The sequence below is a fragment of the Trichechus manatus genome, unplaced genomic scaffold (genome assembly GCF_000243295.1).
Source record: "Trichechus manatus latirostris isolate Lorelei unplaced genomic scaffold, TriManLat1.0 scaffold00019, whole genome shotgun sequence".
NCBI lineage: Eukaryota > Metazoa > Chordata > Mammalia > Sirenia > Trichechidae > Trichechus > Trichechus manatus.
In genome coordinates, this window is record NW_004443955.1 from 1,132,654 (window position 1) to 1,150,855 (window position 18,202).

Below are 18,202 nucleotides of genomic sequence, written 5' to 3' on the forward strand. Positions count from 1 at the left end.
AAATCAGTATTAAAAATTATTATGATTAAAAAAAAAACCCTACAACAAACATACTTCATGCTTTCCTCCTAAGGTCAGGAACAAGACAAGAATTCTCTTACTTTCTCTACTTAACCTGGTACTGGAGGTTCTAGCCAGTACAGCCAGGCCATAAAGGAAATTAAAGTCTTCCATATTAGAAAGAAAGAACAGCACTGCCCTTATTCACAGATGACATGATCCTGCATGTACAAAAGTATAATTTTAAAGAATCCATACAAAAACATATTAGAACTAATAAACAAGTACAGCAGGGTCACAAGATACAAGATCAACTAGAAAAAAATCTGTTGTATTTCTACATACAAGCTATAAGCAATCTGAAAATAAAATTAAGATCATGATAAATCAAAAGAACAAAATATTTAGTAACGAAAGAAGTGAACATTACAAAACTTTGCTGAGAGAAATTAAAGAAAATCTAAACGGAGAAACATTTCAACTTCATGAATTGAAAGTCTTAATATTGTTAAGAGGATGGAAACAAGAATTTATTCTAAATGGGCACGAGGGAGTCTTACTGGAGGGACGAAAATGTTCTAAAACTGATTTTTGGTGATAGTTGCACCATTTGGTAAGTTACGAAAAATCGTTGAATTGTGCACGTGAAATGGCTGAACTTTATTGTATGTAAAATATACCTCAATAAAGCGATTTTAAAAAGTGAGTTAGATGGGAACAAAGGCTGAAGTGGATTCTCTGCAAGTATTAGAGGGGGGAAAGGCTGATGGAGGGTTCCTCTGTGTGTCTCCCTTTATGGACGCCCTTGGCTGGCACATCCATGTCATGCTTACTCTGGAAACACTAGTGGGAAATAAGGGTTGGTGTCTACGCTTTCCTTTCTTTAGATTTTGTCTTAGAAATTTCACTCCCATTTGAATAATAATGAAATACAAAGATACTTTTGTGATTCAGTGATGACATTGAACTCTTAATTAGATTAAGCATTTGGCTGAGTACCTTTAGTTTAGTAACAGTCTTAGCAATTAGAATTGATTTATGTTGCATAATTAATGGTCCAGTTGCATAGGGATTACACGGCAAATAATTAATGACGATTTATTGCAGGCTTCTGTATAGAAAGTACTTTATCCAGCCTTCTACGGTCTTTTTAGGGTCATCTAATTGTTCAGGAAATGAAAGCAACTTTCTTTAGAAGGCAGACTGGTGGTGGTGGTGTGGGGTCCAGACCCTGAAATTAACCTGTGATCTATTTATTGTCTTAGTAGACATGGTATAGATGGAGACATAGACAGATACTCGTATCAGCGCAGGCTTTTGTTTAAGTCCCTTGAGAACTGAATACAAATTTCTCCCCTAATTTCCTGTTTCCTTCTAGATCATCCACAGAACCTTGGCCGCCATGTTGGGCTCCCTTGCAGCGTTAGCAGCACTGGCCATGATTGGCGATGTAAGTTTCAAATAATGTCAGACTCAAAGACATACCAGAAATTGGACTCAACCTGGTGTTTCTCATTCTTTAATATGCTTTTTCCACATTTTCCTCCAGGAATCGTGCTAGAGGTTTGAACTAACAAACTTTTATCTTGATGAATATTTTTCATCTAATTTTATTACATCACAGTGGTGTGATTTCCCATGTTACATACAGTTGAGGAAAGGTTCGTCAAGTCCATGCATCTGTGCAGGGTCACATAGCTGAGTGGTGCTAGTGCTAGACATAGGTCGTGTCCTCTTGGGAGTTAGAGGAGATCACCTGGCTGGGAAGAGGGTTGGGGCTGTGTCCTGTAGACCTCAGGAGGCCCCTGGAGATGCATACGTGGGGTCTGAGGATGGTCCATCTTCAGGAACATGCTGGAGAGGGAAACTTGGTGTTGGTGGAGGGTTGATGTTGGGTGGAATTAAGGAGTCCCCAAAGGTTGCAGCACACAGAAATGGATTTGAAAACAAGTGTATGGAATTTAAAGAATTGTCCTGAAACAATTACTAGATGCCTTTCAATAATAACCCGTTTAAGAATACCCAGTTTAACAAATTATGTGTATGTTCAGTTACTTATTATTTTTTAATTTAAAATTTGAATGTAGGACCAACCTGAAAACAGTAGCAAGAACTTGAACTTTTCCCTGGCTAGTGTTGGTGTAAACAAATGCTAACACTAAAGGTAAAATGTCCCAAACCCTAGAACTTAGACATAAAACCACTTGTCCTGGCAGATTTTATCTTTAGAATAAATAAAGATATATTCAGATTTGTCATACATAAATTCATTTTGTTTTTTTTTCAAGATAGTCATGGCAAGGAATGCAAGTAAGACCTGAAGACATTCATTTAACATTGGAGAATCAGAGTTGACAATTACAATGTTAGTTTAAATGTCAGAGTCCAAATCTTTTAGACTTTAGGCTTTTACTGTTAACGAGTGGTTTCAGGAGGAACTCAGAAGAGGCCCCTTTTAGCTACAGTCTGAAGCTGGTTGTGACGAGAAATATCTCAGCAGGCTGTCAGTCTTCAGACAGAGAGTCGGAAAGTCAGAGAGACCTTTTGCTTCTGTCTTCTCCAAAAATGAGCAGAGATCTATGGATTTATATACCATGTGTGCTGTCATGTCCAACTATAATTGGTATGCTTTATTGCCAATTAGGGGCATGGTTGTATGACATACTTACGTTTTGCTGATTTATAGAGATTTGAATTATTGCCAATTAAAGCATGACATATATATGTTCTTATTTACTACATATGTTTCAAGGCTAAGTTAATTAATTAAAAATTATGGCTATTATTTAGTAACATATTTATGTCTTGCTAATTTATAAAGTTGATGAATGTTACATTCCATTATCAGAGAGTGAAGGTGCACAGCCCAGTTTAGGAAAGTAATTTATGACATACTTTATCTATTTCCAAGTTTGGAACAACTTTTTTTTTTATGTTGGTCAGGATAAACCTTTTTATATATGTATCTATATGCATATATATATATATATATATATATATATATAGTGCTTTAGGTGAGAGTTTACAGCTCAAGTTAATTTCCTGTACAAAAATCCATACACATATTGTTATGTGACACTAGTTGCAATTCCTACAATATGACGGCACACTCCCCCTTTCCACCTTGGGTTTCCCATGTCTATCTGTCCATCCAACCAGATCCTGTCCCTTCCTGCCTTCTCATCCTGCCTCCGGACGGGAGCCGCCTATTTGGTCTCGTGTATCTGCTTGAACTAAGAAGCACACTCTTCACTAATATTATTTTATGTTTTACAGTCCAGTCTAATCTTTATCTGAAGAGTGGGCTTTGGGAATGGTTTCAGTTCTGGGTTAACAGCGTCTGGGGGCCATGGCTTCGGTGTTACTTCTAGTCTCAGACCATTAAGTCTGGTCTTGTTACATAAATTTGAGTTCTGCTCCACACCTTTCTCCCACTTTGTCAGGGAGAACAGCTTTCTAATGACTTATAGTTAATGTTAAGGGGCATTAAGGAAGTATTCATGTTTCTATTTCTAAGTCCAGAAATTTTCCATTTCTAACTTCACATTATAAGTGACTTACACATAGGTGTTTAAAAGCATTATAAAAACATGATAACAGTGGAAAAAGCATCATATAAATATACATAATAGTGATTTATACATAGGTGTTTACAAACATTATGAAAGCATCAAAACAGTGTAAAAGCATTATAGATGCATACATAATAGTGAGAAAATTTGAGAACATAACAGAAAGCATGCATAACACCGCCATTAGTTTTATTAATTGTTAGGAATAACAACTATGTGTGCTGTTTTGTTTCAAACATCACTTATATGGCACAGACCTGGCACATACTCTAGGGAGATGCGCTGGCTTTGGGCCACTGGGCAGTCTTTTCCCTCCAGCCAGCCTCCAAGCAGCACAGCCTCTGAGCTCCCAATCCCCACTGGTAGAGTGGGGTGATGACGCCTACCTTCCCTGCTCCACAAGTGGTCAGAGGGAGAAATGAGAGAGGGCAGGGGGAGTGCTTTGAAATGTAGGACAAACGGTTATTGTCATCCTGGCTGAAGATCACTGCACCCAGGAAAGCAGAGGTGGACACCACTAAGGCCGTACCTGACAAGGCCAGCCCTGCAATTCGGGCAATATGTCCTCATGGAATCGCCAGGAACAGGGTCTTTTTTAAATTACTAAATGTGTAGGCTTGTCATTAGAAATGACTTTGTCACTGCTGTTTTTGAGGGGTGTTATACCTCAAAGGCAAGTGGGTGGTATGATTCTAGCTGCGGGCTGACGATGGGTGCAGTAAGCAGCAAGACATTTGTACAGCTTGTTATGGGTGTGGAGGTAGGCACCAGACTAACTGGCACATTTATCTTTGATTGCAGAGACCTAGACTGAGCCACGTGGTGGAGTGGATTGATTTTGAGACCCTGGCCCTCCTGTTCGGCATGGTAATTGCAGCCCTTCCAGAGGGCATGACTCAAACCACTGTAACTGAGACTGTCTCTTTTGCTGCTGCTGCTGATCCTTCATTCTGTTAAAAACACTTCGCTGCTTAACGGCTAGGGCTTGACTGAAAAGTGTCAGTGTGCATCTAGCTAATTTGTCCTGGGAAGGAATCAAATGGTTGATACTCTATAGTTAGTCAGAACTTTAAGTCTAAGACCTGTTTGATAGTGAAAAAAAATTACCATCTAAAAAATTTAGGGATATTTTTGGGTTACCCAAAACCAAACTCAGTGCCATCAGGTCATTTCCAACTCATAGTGAACCTATAGGAAAGAGTAGAACTGCCCCACAGGGTTTCCAAGGCTGTAAATCTTTATGGAAATAGACTGACACATCTTTCTCCCACAGAGCAGCTGCTGGGTTCGAACTGCAGACCTTTTGGTTAGCAACTGAGTGCTTTAACTACTGCGCCACCAGCGCTTCTTATTTTCGAGTTACTGCCCTTAAAATATAAAATGGAATATCTCAAATTAATGAACCATAAAAAAGTTTTGGTGATTGGAAAAGAACATTTCACATTTAAAGGAAGAAATGGTCCCTAAGTAATAGTTTGTGTTTTTGTCATTGACATTGTCAAGTGGCCACTCTGTGCAAGGCAGCTGTGATCTGTGAGAAATGGCACCAAGTCGGCTTGCTATAAGGGAGCTTTAATAGCACAAGCAGGCTAGTGTAGGACACAGTCATAGCTCAATGTAACTATAATCAGTAGACTTTCACAAGGGCCTGGACAGCAGATGATTTGAAGGGAGAGCTTCTTCTCTCTGGGCTAGGGGACCCATCCTATGTAAAGCAGGCTGCAGAGTGAAGGGCCTACTACCCTTGACTTCAATCTTACCCAAACTAGCACTGCACCATCTTTGGGGTGAAGTATAGGAGGTGCAGGCAGTGACCTGACTTGTGCATCCCAGAGACACTAATGTTTGTGTTGAGTCCTGAAATGCATATAAGGCTTGGGCATCTGAATGAAGGAAGGCATACCAGATGTCTTATAAAATCCGTTCTTCTGAAAAACGTAAATGAGTGATTTAATTTGGCTTTTCTTAACTGAGTAAATTCAGCAAATCCTTGCAAGTTCTATGATTCTAGAACTGTGGGAATGCAAAGATAGTCTTGTAATTTTGTCATGGCAGCCAACCCCCTGTCTTGGTTTGTTGGGTGACTCTGGAGGCTAATATGTGGCCCTGCTTCAACACGACCACAGGAACCACACGAGACCGATCCAGTCATATGGGCCTGGGACTTTCAGTGTGACGAGAAGCACCAAGTTCTGCAAACAGCCTCCACAGTGGCCATTTTGTGTTAGAATGAACATCAATGGTCACTTTAGATAAGATAGATACTTGTACTGGGTCTAAACTGACTTTTGGACATTTTTGTTTCATACAGTCTATTTGAAAAAAAATTGGGCCTACAATTTACCAAGTACTTTAATTTACATTTTTACTGAATTATCACAATGACCTTACAAGATATGAAAAATTAGAAGGTGAGAAAATTACAGTACAGAGGGTTAAATAGTTTTTTGATCAAAGTTGAACTACTAAGTGGCAGAATCAGGCTTTGAACCTGCATTTTCTCACTCCAAGTTCAAAACTACCATTGTAGAAAGTGAAATACAGAATCTTCCAGAAAGTTCAGGCTGGTTGAAATGTCTGGTAGTTTAGATTTTGAATAAATGAAACATGACTTTTTATTAACATTTAGAATGGTTGTTCTCATCAAATCACTGTCATCACTAGAAAGAGACATGAGTGAGTAGGCATGCTGTGTTCATACAGATCCCAGAGAACAATCCTTTCAATGTAACTGCTCTTATTTATATGCCTTGATAAGATTTGTGACAACAATCAGTTTAATTACTTTAAAAAAACAAAATTTAACCCAGCTTTAAAATCTTAAAATGTCTAAACTGTTGCATGTGTGGACAGTGAGGTGCAGAGTCCACATTCTGGCCCACTCCTTACCTGCCTCCAGCTCTGTGATTGGGCGGGTCACCTCACTTCTCTAGTTTGTAAGTGGAGAATAATAGTAATGCCTGGTATTTGCTGTAAGGATAAGATGGAATGATACTGCGTCTCCTGGACAAATCCCTGACTAGAAGGTAGGTGCCAAAGCACTTGAAAGAGCCTCCCTTCAGGGAGCTAATTAGTTCTCGTGGAACAGAAGTGAGTGACAAGATGATGAAGTGAAGGCCTTTCAATGAGAGATGCAGAGCGCGGTGGTGGGGGAGCTTTCTCTTAGAGCCATGGCTTATATAACATTACTCTGACCATTGTGAAACACTGCTCTGCTAAAACATTCTCCTTGTCTTTTGTTTCTTGTTCTCCCATAGATGATCTTAGTAGCCATATTTTCAGACACTGGATTTTTTGATTATTGTGCTGTGAAGGTAGGTTAAACGTAGCATTTAATAGTTGTATATTAATTAATTAATATATTTTCCCACTATTACGTATTTAGTAAATAAAACTATCATTGAAGCAAATATTTTAAAATCCTGCCTTCCTTTTGAAAAATCATGTCTGTAAAGCCGGTACAGTTGCAGTGCTAAGAAGTAATATGGCTCTGAGCAGTACTCTCAGCTTCTCGATAAATACCTGAAGAAGATCAAGGAGAAGAGTACTGAGATTGAATGTTTGTGTAATATTACATAAATTGGCAGGTTGAGAGCTACACATCAAAATTGTTTTGCATTTTAGAGTATGCAAATATTTCAAGTCATCAGCCTCTGATTACTTTGTTTTTGGTAAAATAATTTTAATGATTGCTTTCTAAACATTGAGCATATTCACTTTCATAACCGCAACCCTGGGGGAACCCACCAGCATGTTCTGACCTTCAGAATTTGCAAAGGGCTGATGGTTCTATCATTCAGAATCAGCAAGAGGAGAGCAAAACTAGTGTAAAGACTACTGGTGTGCTTGTTTTTTTTAACAATTGAAAACTTATTTATTTAAACTTATTTTAAGATACTATTTAATCACCTTTAGCGTTACTAATGAACAATGCCACGTATGCATGACCCCAATGATCTGTCTTGTTCCTTTTTGTGTGTGTGTGCTGCAGGCCTACCAGTTCTCCCGGGGAAGAGTGTGGCCCATGATCATCATGCTGTGTTTCATTGCTGCCATCCTCTCTGCCTTCTTAGACAATGTCACCACCATGCTGCTCTTCACTCCTGTGACCATCAGGTATGCAGCATGCTTCTGCCACAGGTGTTCTGACTGGGCTCGCAGAAGGTGTGGTTCTGCCTGGACAGCCTTGCTCAGGGCTCCATCTTTGCACCCGTGAGAATGCCCATCTGCTCACCTCACGGGCCTACAAGTTTCAGTTGAGCTGCTGTGTTGGCAAGTGCTTTGTATAAGCCATGCTGCACTGTTCCAACACCACATGGCTGTAGTACTGTGACAGCTGTGAGGGTGGCCACAGCTGCTGCAGAAACACTTGCAAGGAATGAGAAGACACAGGCCTTGCTTTCATGGAGATTAGACTTTAATCCATACCACTAACAACCAGGTACTAGAGGCTATTGTCCCTGCACGCCCTCCCATCCATGGCCTCAGGTGACTCAGATGGCTGGGAGGCTCCTGTCTCTGAGCAGCACAGGAGTGCCTAGCGTGAGGACTGGAGAGGTTGTCATGGGGGCCAGAAGGCTGCTGGACTGACCAGGCTGAGTGGAGTCAGGGCCAGTCTGGCAAGGCTCTGCAGGGACACTTGGAGAGTGAGAAATTCAGCTTCTTTTAATTCCATCCACTTCAATCACTCAGCATTTAATGAGCGCCAGAGACTACTTCCCAGAATCTCCTGCAGCCTTCCGGGCCATGGGTCAGATCTTGTATCCATACTTTATATTCTTTAAGTTCTATCAGCCTTGGCCCCAGGCCTGTGTCCTCCCTGCTTAGACTTGTCATGTACAGCACTCAGCTTGGCCCTGGTGGTTTAAGAGTGACAGGGCAGGTACCCCGCAGGGCCTCACAGGGAGGGGCCAGCATTAGCTGGTGGGTCCTTCAGCTGCACTCTTCTGGTTTTTGTCATCACAGTGATGACCTGTTTGGGAATTAGATGAGATGAGGAGCCAGCCTGGACCCTGAGGCTTGTGACATAAGTGCCTTCAAAATTGCCGTAGGGAGCTACTTCCAGCTCAGGAGACTCCTGGGGAGAAGGCATTTGGCCTCTGGAGAGCGGGAGAGTCATAGAGAATTGGGAGTGTGGGGAGGGAAGGGGAGGAGGAAGGATGGAAGGAGCAGGGAGCAAGTCAGCTCCCTGCATCCCTACCTAGCAGAGGCTTGAGCTGCCCACTTGGTCCGCTGCTGTCGCTGTGGGAGACTTGGGCTCCAGCCTAGGTCTGCCCATTTGCTGTCTGTTGTCCTGACCCATGTGCAGACGGGGATTCAGGGTGGGAGAGGATGGACCCATCACCTCTCCTGGGCAGGATGGGACACCATCATCTCTGAGGACCTGTGGCTTCTTCTGAGGGTAAATGAATGATGGAGTGAAAGTGTTTGGAGGGCATTAAGAAGGGTAATCTGCACTACTGACGTTTCAAATCATGCCCTTTGGACACCTCGGGGCAAAAAGCAGGCCCCAGGGCACAATCCTGGGCCATACACCTGCTCTCCTCCAACCAGAGCTCTCTGTGGCAGACACTTATCTGAAAGCCACCACATTAGCCAACTGTCATAGTCATCTAGTGCTGTTATAACAGAAATACCACAGTGGATGGCTTTAACAAAGAGAAATTTATTTCCTCACAATAAAGTAGGCTAAAAGTCCAAATTCAGGGTGTCAGCTCCAGGGGAAGGCTTTCTTTCTCTGCCAGCCTTCTCATCAATGTTTCCCCAGACGAGGAGCTTCTCCATACAGGGACTGCGGGTCCAAAGGACAAGCTCTGCTCCCAGCATTTCTTTCTTGGTGGTATGAGGTCCCCAGCTCTCTGCTTGCTTCTCTTTCCTTTTATCTCATGTAAGATAAAAGGTGGTGCAGGCCACACCCCAGGGTAACTCCCTTTAGATTGGATCAGTGATGAGACCTGGGTAAGGGTGGTGTTACAATCCCACCTAATCCTCTTTAACATAAAATTACAATCACAAAGTGGAAGACAACCACACAACACTGGGAATCATGGCCTAACCAAGTTAACACACATTTTGGGGGGGCCACAGTTCAATCCATGACACTGACTGTGCCAAGTCTCACTGCAGTGTTGCTCTGTTCTGGAAGCGGCTCCTAGGCCAGGAGGTGTTGTATTCCCAGAATCCCTGTGTGGTTCTGACCAAGAGGATCTCTTCAGCCTTGTCAGCATTAAGTGATATCCTCACTTCTCCAGGATTTGGCTTTCTCATTTTATGCTACAGCAGGTATTCCGTTCATTAGTCTAAAATCACATCTTTCAAGATCCAAGGTTTACAATTCTAAGATTCACATGTTATCGTCTCACAACTTTCAAGCTTTGATGGTTTTATTTTGCCTTTGGACTGAATAGTAGGAGTCTGTGGCCCGTTCAAACTGGAAGTTTTCTCTGTGCGTTGCCTGGGTGGTTTACCAATGCACACCTGTGGTTTTCTTGCTGGAAGCAGATTCTTATGCGTCTTCTCCACTGAGTGATGCTGATGACTGGGGGCCTGATGCTCATTTGTGGGGTTGCTCCTGCTTCGGGTCCCCAAATATTGTTACTTCATCAGCTTCTACATGGCTCCATGGGCCAGTCCATCCCTGAAACCAGTAAAGAGAAGGGCTATGTGACTCAATCTGACAGAGGGACAGCTGAATGCAGTAGGACCTCCTGCCAGCCTGAAGACCCAAGGCCCAACTTCTATACGGAAGTGGGAATTGCAGGATGGGCAGGTGTGGAAGACGTTGTCATGCATTTTCTAAACTCTCTTTAGAGCAGTGTTACTCACCTATGTGCACTGGGATCACCTGGGAGCTTTAGACCTGGTCTGGGTGGGCCTGGGCTCCCGGATAACTCTAGTGAGAACAACTGTATGTGAGAACCATTGCTATAGGGTGTGTGTTCATTTCACAAGGAAGAAGCCCATGTTTAGTAGCTAAAGGGAAGAGGTGAAGGGGAGCTTATGGACTGAGGGAAAGGGATTTCGCATCATAGAAGGGAAAGGTGGGGAGAGGGGAGGGAGAGACTGTGGCAATAGGCTTGCTATGCATCATTGGGTGGGATGCTTCTCTGCTGCCCTCCAGCCAGACTCAGAGAGTCTGGGCTAGGGCCTGCCCTTCCCTGGGGACCTGCCCACAGGGAACTCCCTCCAGACCTGTGGGTGCCTGGGGCATCAGACTGATGGGTCATGTGGTGGGTTAACTTTGGGAAGAAATATTCTCAGAATCACCTCTAACCTGAGCTCTAATCTCTCACCACATTGTCATTGTTTGTCTCCCAGTCTTGCCCATAGTTATGTTTGTATGCCTTCCTTGTACAATCAAGTGTTTTAAAAATATTTGGGTGGCCCACAGGCCTTTTAAAATATGAATGCAAGGGAAACAACTTTCATTTTCCTCTGTTTGTGACAGATTATGTGAAGTGCTCAACCTTGATCCAAGACAAGTCCTGATTGCAGAAGTGATTTTCACAAACATTGGAGGAGCTGCCACTGCCATTGGGGACCCACCAAATGTCATTATTGTTTCCAACCAAGAGTTGAGGAAGATGGTATGTACTAGTATACAGGGTTACTTCCAATACATGTAGCCCTCATCTTTCCCACTTAGAACTCTATCCAACATGGAACCTCAAGCTCATCTATGTCTTCATAGTGGCCATGTCAAGAGTGGGATATTAGTTGACAGACCCTCCAATGTAGAGCTAAGTGGTCTGAATTGGTTTCACTCTCATTCTGATAAATTTTAAAACAAATGATTGAATAATACAATCTATTTAATCACAGTGTATTATATTATTTTATTATATTAGTAGAACTGAGGTTTCTCCCAACTAGTATTAAGAACTAAATGATCTATCTCCTCTTACTGAAGATATGAGATTTTCTTCTCAACAGTAGTTGATGAAATCTTCACTGACGGTGGTTCTTCATGGATGAAGAACTTAAGAATTTTTTTTTTTTTAAGAATGGTCACAAAATGAAGGACTTTAGACATTTTTTAAAGGCCTTATAATTATTAATATATAATTTATTTTTATACTACAGTAAAGACAAAGTATTAGATAAAGAGAATGCAAATGGTGTTTTACATGTCTTAAAGGGTTAAAATTAGAACTATGTAATTAGGTTGCATTTGTCATTTTTGGTCATCAAAAGTTTTTCAATCTCCCTTCTCTGAGGTATCAGTACAAATGCTTTATTTATTTTTTATTTATTGTAGATGATGTGTTTTTGTGTATGTCTGTGAAGTGTGCTTGTATATGCATGCCATCTTCCATAAAAATATTTAAACCTTTGAGAGTTCATGGTTCTAAGATGCTAATGGTCACTTTGTGGGCCACACCATGTTCTAGAGATTCAGGTATACCTTGAATGCTTTGGCTAAAGTTTACATTCCCTGGTTGCCCTGGAAAACCACCTGGTAACATTCCCTAGCCTTGCTGATGAGCTGAGTCATTGCGTAGATTTTGCTCTGCCCATAATCATGTCACCTTGTATACATCAGAGGGTGACAGAGACCTGTAATTTGTTTTAGGGCCATTTGTCACTCAGGATGCACCAGATACACATAGGAGAGAACTATTTCTAAAAAAGTACTTGTTTTATTATTTTTATTGTACAATAATACCTTGTAGGAAATAGAAATCATGCACACACGTATACACAAATAAAAAATTTGTCATAATCTCCCCATCAAGAGAAAACTCTCCTAAATATTTTGGTGCACATAGTCTCCCGGAATGTTTGTGTGTGGTTATTCATGGATAGAATAGATAGCACAACTTCTGCTTTTGACCAGTCTAAGGTGCTAGATTCGCTCTCTTGCTTGAGACAATAATTAAAAAAAAATACATGAAACAATGGTTATAAAGACACTGGACATCAGGCAACAAAAGACAGTGATCTCTGAGAGACAGGAAACAAATGATCTGACCCCTATGATGGCCCAGATCACTGCCTGGAGTTTCCAGGATGTCTTACAGGGAAAGAAATCCAGGTGAGGCCATTGGACTTCCAGAGTTGAGGAGATGGAACTTACAATATTGGAAGACCAAGGTGGCTAGAGTTTGTAGGACAGAGTATCAGAGAGGAAATAGCTGTACACAGAGAGAACCCCAAAGTTCAAGAGGGTTCCCCTTGAGTATTCATCATAGTATTCATATCAGTGCACACATGTGAGGAAACTATTCAAGGCCAGGAGGAGAACAACCCAAAAAAGATTAGAAGGAAGAGTGCTTGCTACTAACACAGGACTTGGAATAATGTCTGTTCCTGCTAGATAGACTGGAAAACCTCTTAATTAATGGGGCACTGGGTAGCGTACCCACAAGTGTCTTACCTCAGTAGTGTGGAATAATTAGCTCTAGACTAAACACTGTTCTGGTTCCACCTAAAATATCTTAAAGACCCCAAAGAATCAAACTGTTTCTAAGTAATTTAACTGCATTCCAGAACGAACCTCAAGAATCCTTACAGGAATATGAAAGTATCCAACAACACATAGGATAAAATTCACAATGTCTGGCATCCAATAAAAGATTTTCTAGGCAATCTTTTTGGAAAGAAGCAAGAAAATATGACCCGTGGACAACGAGAAAATTATAAACCAATCCAGAACAGACACTGATGTTAGTTTAGAATTAACAGGCAAGGTAATTGAAACTATTATTATAACTGTGTTCTAGGTGCTTATTAAGTAGAAACACAAAAGATATAAAAAAGGCCCCAATAAAACTTTTAGAGATGATAACTATAATGTCTGAGAGAAAAAACATACAGGATAGGATTAACAGTAGATTAGAGATTGCAGAAGGAAAGATTAGTGAACTTGAAAACATAGCAATAAAAAAATTTAAAACTGAAGCAGAGTGAAAAGGTAATACAGGAAATTAAAAACATTAATAAACTATGGGAAAACTTCAAGTGGTCTAACATGTAATTCTAGTTTCCAAAGAAGGCAGGGAACAGGAAAACAATGAAGAAAAAAAATAATCTCAATATTTCCAAATTTTATGAATGGTGTAAACCCACAGGATCAAGAGGTGAACCCAATACACAAGAAGACTACATTAAGTCACATCATACTCAGATTGTACAAAAGTAGTAATAAAGAGAAAATTGTAAAAGCTGCCATGGAAAAAGGAAACCCTGGTGGTGTAGTGGTTAAGCACTATGGCTGGTAACCAAAAGGTCGGCAGTTCGAATCTACCAGGTGCTCCTTGGAAACTGTATGGGACAGTTCTACTCTGTATTGTAGGGTTGCTATGAGTCAGAATTGACTCAAGGGCAACGGGTTTGGTTTTTGCCATGGAAAGAAGACATTACATACAAAGAAAAAAAGGATGACCACAGATTTATCTTCAGAAACAATGCAAGTGAGAAGATAATGGGACAACGTCTTTAAAGTGCTAAAAGAAAAAAAAGCGTCAACTCAAATATGAGTGAAAATGTTATGTCCTTATATATAAGAAAAGACTTCTTCTAATATATAAAAGCTAAAAGAATCTGTCAACAGAAGACTTGTGCTGCAAGAAATGCCAAAGAAAGTCCTTAAAGCAGAAGAAAAATAATACCAGATGGAAACATGGATCTACACAAAGGAATGAAGAGCACCAGAAATGATAATTACATGGGTAAATTAATATGATTTTTTCTACTTATTTAAATAACTTTAAAAGGCAAGGGTTTAAATAAAAATAATTTTAAGGGATTTATAACATATGTATAAGTAAGATTATGACATCAATATTATAAATACCAGGAGAGAAGAAATTAAAGTACGCTAATGTAAGGTTCTCATACAATATGTAAGTTGACATAATGTCACTTGAAGGTGGACCGACAAGTTAAAAATGTATGCTATAAACTCTAAAGCAACCATTAAAATGACAAGACAAAGAGTAACAGCTAATAAGCCGACAAAGTATGTAATATAGAATCATAAATAACATTCAGCTAATACAGTGGAAGGCAGGAAAAAGAAAGTAAAGAATAGATGGGACAAACATGAGTCAAACAGCAGGAGTTAAGCCTAACCATATGAATAACCACATATAAGTAAATAGACAATATCCCAGTTAAAAGGCAGGGATTGTCCCAATTAAAAGGCAGGGAACAAAAAGCTTGATCCAACTATATGCTGTTTACAAGACACACACTTAAAATACAAAGACACAAATAGATTAAATGTAAAGGAATGGCAAAAAATACAGTACACTAAGACTCATTGGAGGAAAGCTGGAGTGGTTATATTAATAGAACAAAATTATTATATTAATATGACATAGGAGACTGCAGAGCAAAGAATATTACCAGGATTAAAGAGGGACATTTCATAATGATGAAGAGATAAGTTCATAAAGAGGGTATAACAGTCCTAAGCATTTATTCAACCAACGACAAAGCTTCAAAATACATGAAATAAAAACTGAAAGAGTGGCAAGAAGCAACAGATAAATCGTCAATTATAGTTGAAGATATCAATACATCTCTCACAGTGATTGATAGAACAAGTAGACAGGACATCAGCAAGGATATAGAAGACTTGAACAACATTATCAGCCAACTTGACCTAATTGCTACTTGCAGAAAACTCCATCCAACAATATCAGAAAGTGTATTCACATGAAACATTTACCAAGTTAGACCATATTCTAGGACATACAACAAGTCTCAATAAATTTGACAGGATTCAAGTAATACAAAATATGTTCTCTGACCACAGTTGCATTGAATTAGAAATGAATAAAAAAGGTATTTAGAAAATCCTCAAATATCTGGAAACTAACATACTCTAAATAACCCAAGAATCAAAGGTGAAGGAAAAAATTAAAATTGTAAATAGAAAGTATTTGGAACTGAATGCATAATGAAAACAGAACATATAAAAACTTGTGAGATCTTCTAAAGCAGGAGTCAGCAAACTTTTTCTTAAATGGCCAGATAGTTACTATTATAGGCATGAGGACCAACAATCTCTTTGGAAACTACTCGTCTCTGCCATTGTAGCACAAAAGCAGTAATAGACAGTACATAAATGAAAGGGTATGTCTGTTTTCCAATAAAGATATATTTATTAAAAACATGGCAAGTATGCAAGCCAGAGTTTACTTGTCTCTGATCTAAAGCAGTATTTAGAAGAAAATTTACACCACTGGTGGTGCAGTGGTTAAAATGCTCTGCTGCTAACCGAAAGGTCAGTGGTTCGAACCCATCAGCTGCTCTGCAGGAAAAAGATGTGGCAGTCTGCTTTCATAAAGATTTACAGCTTTGGAAACTCTACGGGGAAGTTCTACTCTGTGTATAGGGTGGCTATGAGTTGTAATCACCTCGACTGCAGTGCGTCTGTTTTTTTCATTTTTCTTTTGGTTTTATTCACCTATATTAAACCTGTTACCATTGAGTTGATTACAACTCATAGTGACCCTATATTAGAAAAGAAGAAATAGCTCAAATCAATGACTTCAGCTTCCACCCTAAGATACTAGAAATAGAAGAACAAATTCAATTAAAAGTAAGCAGAAAAAAGAATAGTATAAAGACCAGAGTGGAACAACAATAGGAAAAATAAACAAAAGCAAAAACTAGTTCATTGACAAGATCAATAATAATTGATAAATCTCTGGTGTAACTAATGAGGAAAATAAGAAAGATGACATCACTGTTACCAATATCAAGAGTTATGCCATTTACAATAGCATCAATATATCTCACAAAACATATGTAAGACCTGTATACAGAAAACTGCAAAAATATTACATAGAATAATTAAAGATCTAAAAAAATACTTTTCTAATGGGTCAGAAGATTTAATTTTTTTTTTATTGTACTTTAGGTGAAGGTTTACAGAACAAAGAGTTTCTCATTAAATAGTCAGTACACATATTGTTTTATGACATTGGTTAACAACCCCACGACATGTCAACCCTCTCCCTTCTCGACCTTTTTTTTTGGGTGAAAATATACATAGCCAAAGATACACCATTTCAAAAATTTCTACATGCACAATTCAGTGACATCGATTACGTTCTTCCAGTTGTGCTGCTATTCTCACTTTAGATGAAGGTTTACAGAATAAAATAGTTTCTCATTAAACAGTACACATGTTGCCCTAAGACAGTGGTTAACAACCCCACTACATGTCAACACTGTCCTTACTCAACCTTGGGTTCCCTATCACTAGCTTTCCTGTCCCCTTCTGCCTTCTAGTCCTTGTCCCTGGACTGCTGTGCCTCATTAGTCCCATTTTGTTTTATGGGGCTGTCCGATCCCCGGCTGAATGGTGAACCTTGGAAGTGACTTCACCACTGAGCTAAAAGGGTGTCTGGAGGCCACAGTCTCGGGGTTTCTCCAGTCTCTTTCTGGCCAGTAAATCTGGTCTTTTTCGTGTGTATTAGAATTTTGTTCTACATCCTTCTACAGCTCTGTCCAGAACTCTCTGTTGTGATCCTGGTCAGAGCAGTCAGTAGTGGTAGCCCCTAGCTGTACTGGACTCTGTCTGGTGGAAGCCTTGGTAGCTGTGGTCCGTTAGTCCTTTGGACTAATCTTTTTCTTGTATCCTGTTCTCTTCATTCTCCCTTGCTCCGGAAGGGGTGAGATCAGGGGAGTATCTGAGATGGCTGCTCACAGGCTTTTAAGACCCCACCAAGGTAGAATGTAGAACATTGTCTTTATAAACTGTGTTATGCTAGTTGAGATAGATGTTCCATGAGGCCATGGTCCCTACAGTCCTTGCCCAGCAATTCAGTGCCTTGGGGAGTTTGGATGTGTCTATAGAGCTTCCATGACCTTTCCTTGTACAAGTTGTGCTGGCTTCCCTGGTATTGTGTACTGTCTCACCCTTCACCAAAGATACCACTTATCGATTGTCTATTTAGTATTTCCCCTCCTCACCCTTCCCATCCCTTGTAACCAACAAAGATTGTTACATTTTGTGTGTAAACTTTTTCATGAGTTTTTACAATAGAGGTCTCATACAATATTTGTCCTTGTGTGATCGACTTATTTCACTCAGCATAATGTCTTCCAGTTTCATCCATGTTATGAGATGCTTCACAGATTCATCATTGTTCTTTCTCGTTGCACAGTACTCCATTGTGTGTATGTACCATAGTTTGTTTATCCATTCATCTGTTGATGGGCATCTAGCTTGTTTCCATCTTTTTGCTAATGTGAACAATGCTGCCATGAACATGGGTGTGCATATGTGTCTACTCCTGTGACAGCTCTTATTTCTCTAGGATGTATTCCTAGGAGTGGGATTGCTGGATCGTATGGTATTTCTATTTCTAGCTTTCTAAGGAAAGGCCATATCATTTTCCAAAATGGTTGTATCATTTTGCATTCCATACCAGCAGTGCATAAGAGTTCCGATCTCTCCGCAGCCCCTCCAACGTTTGTTATTTCCAGTGTTTTTATTCGTGCCAGTAATGCCAGGGTGAGATGGTATCTCATTATGGTTTTAATTTGCATTTCTCTAATGGCTAGTGATCGTGAGCATTTCCTCATGTGTCTGTTGGCCGCTTGAATGTCTTCTTTGGTGAAGTGTCTGTTCATTTCCTTTGCCCATTTTTTAATAGGATTTTCTTTTTGTT

The 18,202-nt window shown here is 40.0% G+C and overlaps 1 protein-coding gene across 1 annotated transcript in view; it reads left to right on the top strand.

Moving 5' to 3' along the window:
• The window catches only part of OCA2 (OCA2 melanosomal transmembrane protein), a 209,404-nt gene that overhangs the window by 79,898 nt on the left and 111,304 nt on the right, over window positions 1–18,202 (top strand). The window contains exons 12-16 of the mRNA XM_023727843.1: window positions 1,379–1,450; window positions 4,374–4,439; window positions 6,830–6,886; window positions 7,564–7,688; window positions 11,020–11,158. Coding sequence (XP_023583611.1) covers window positions 1,379–1,450; window positions 4,374–4,439; window positions 6,830–6,886; window positions 7,564–7,688; window positions 11,020–11,158 — 459 coding nt within the window. The remainder of the gene's footprint in view (window positions 1–1,378; window positions 1,451–4,373; window positions 4,440–6,829; window positions 6,887–7,563; window positions 7,689–11,019; window positions 11,159–18,202) is intronic.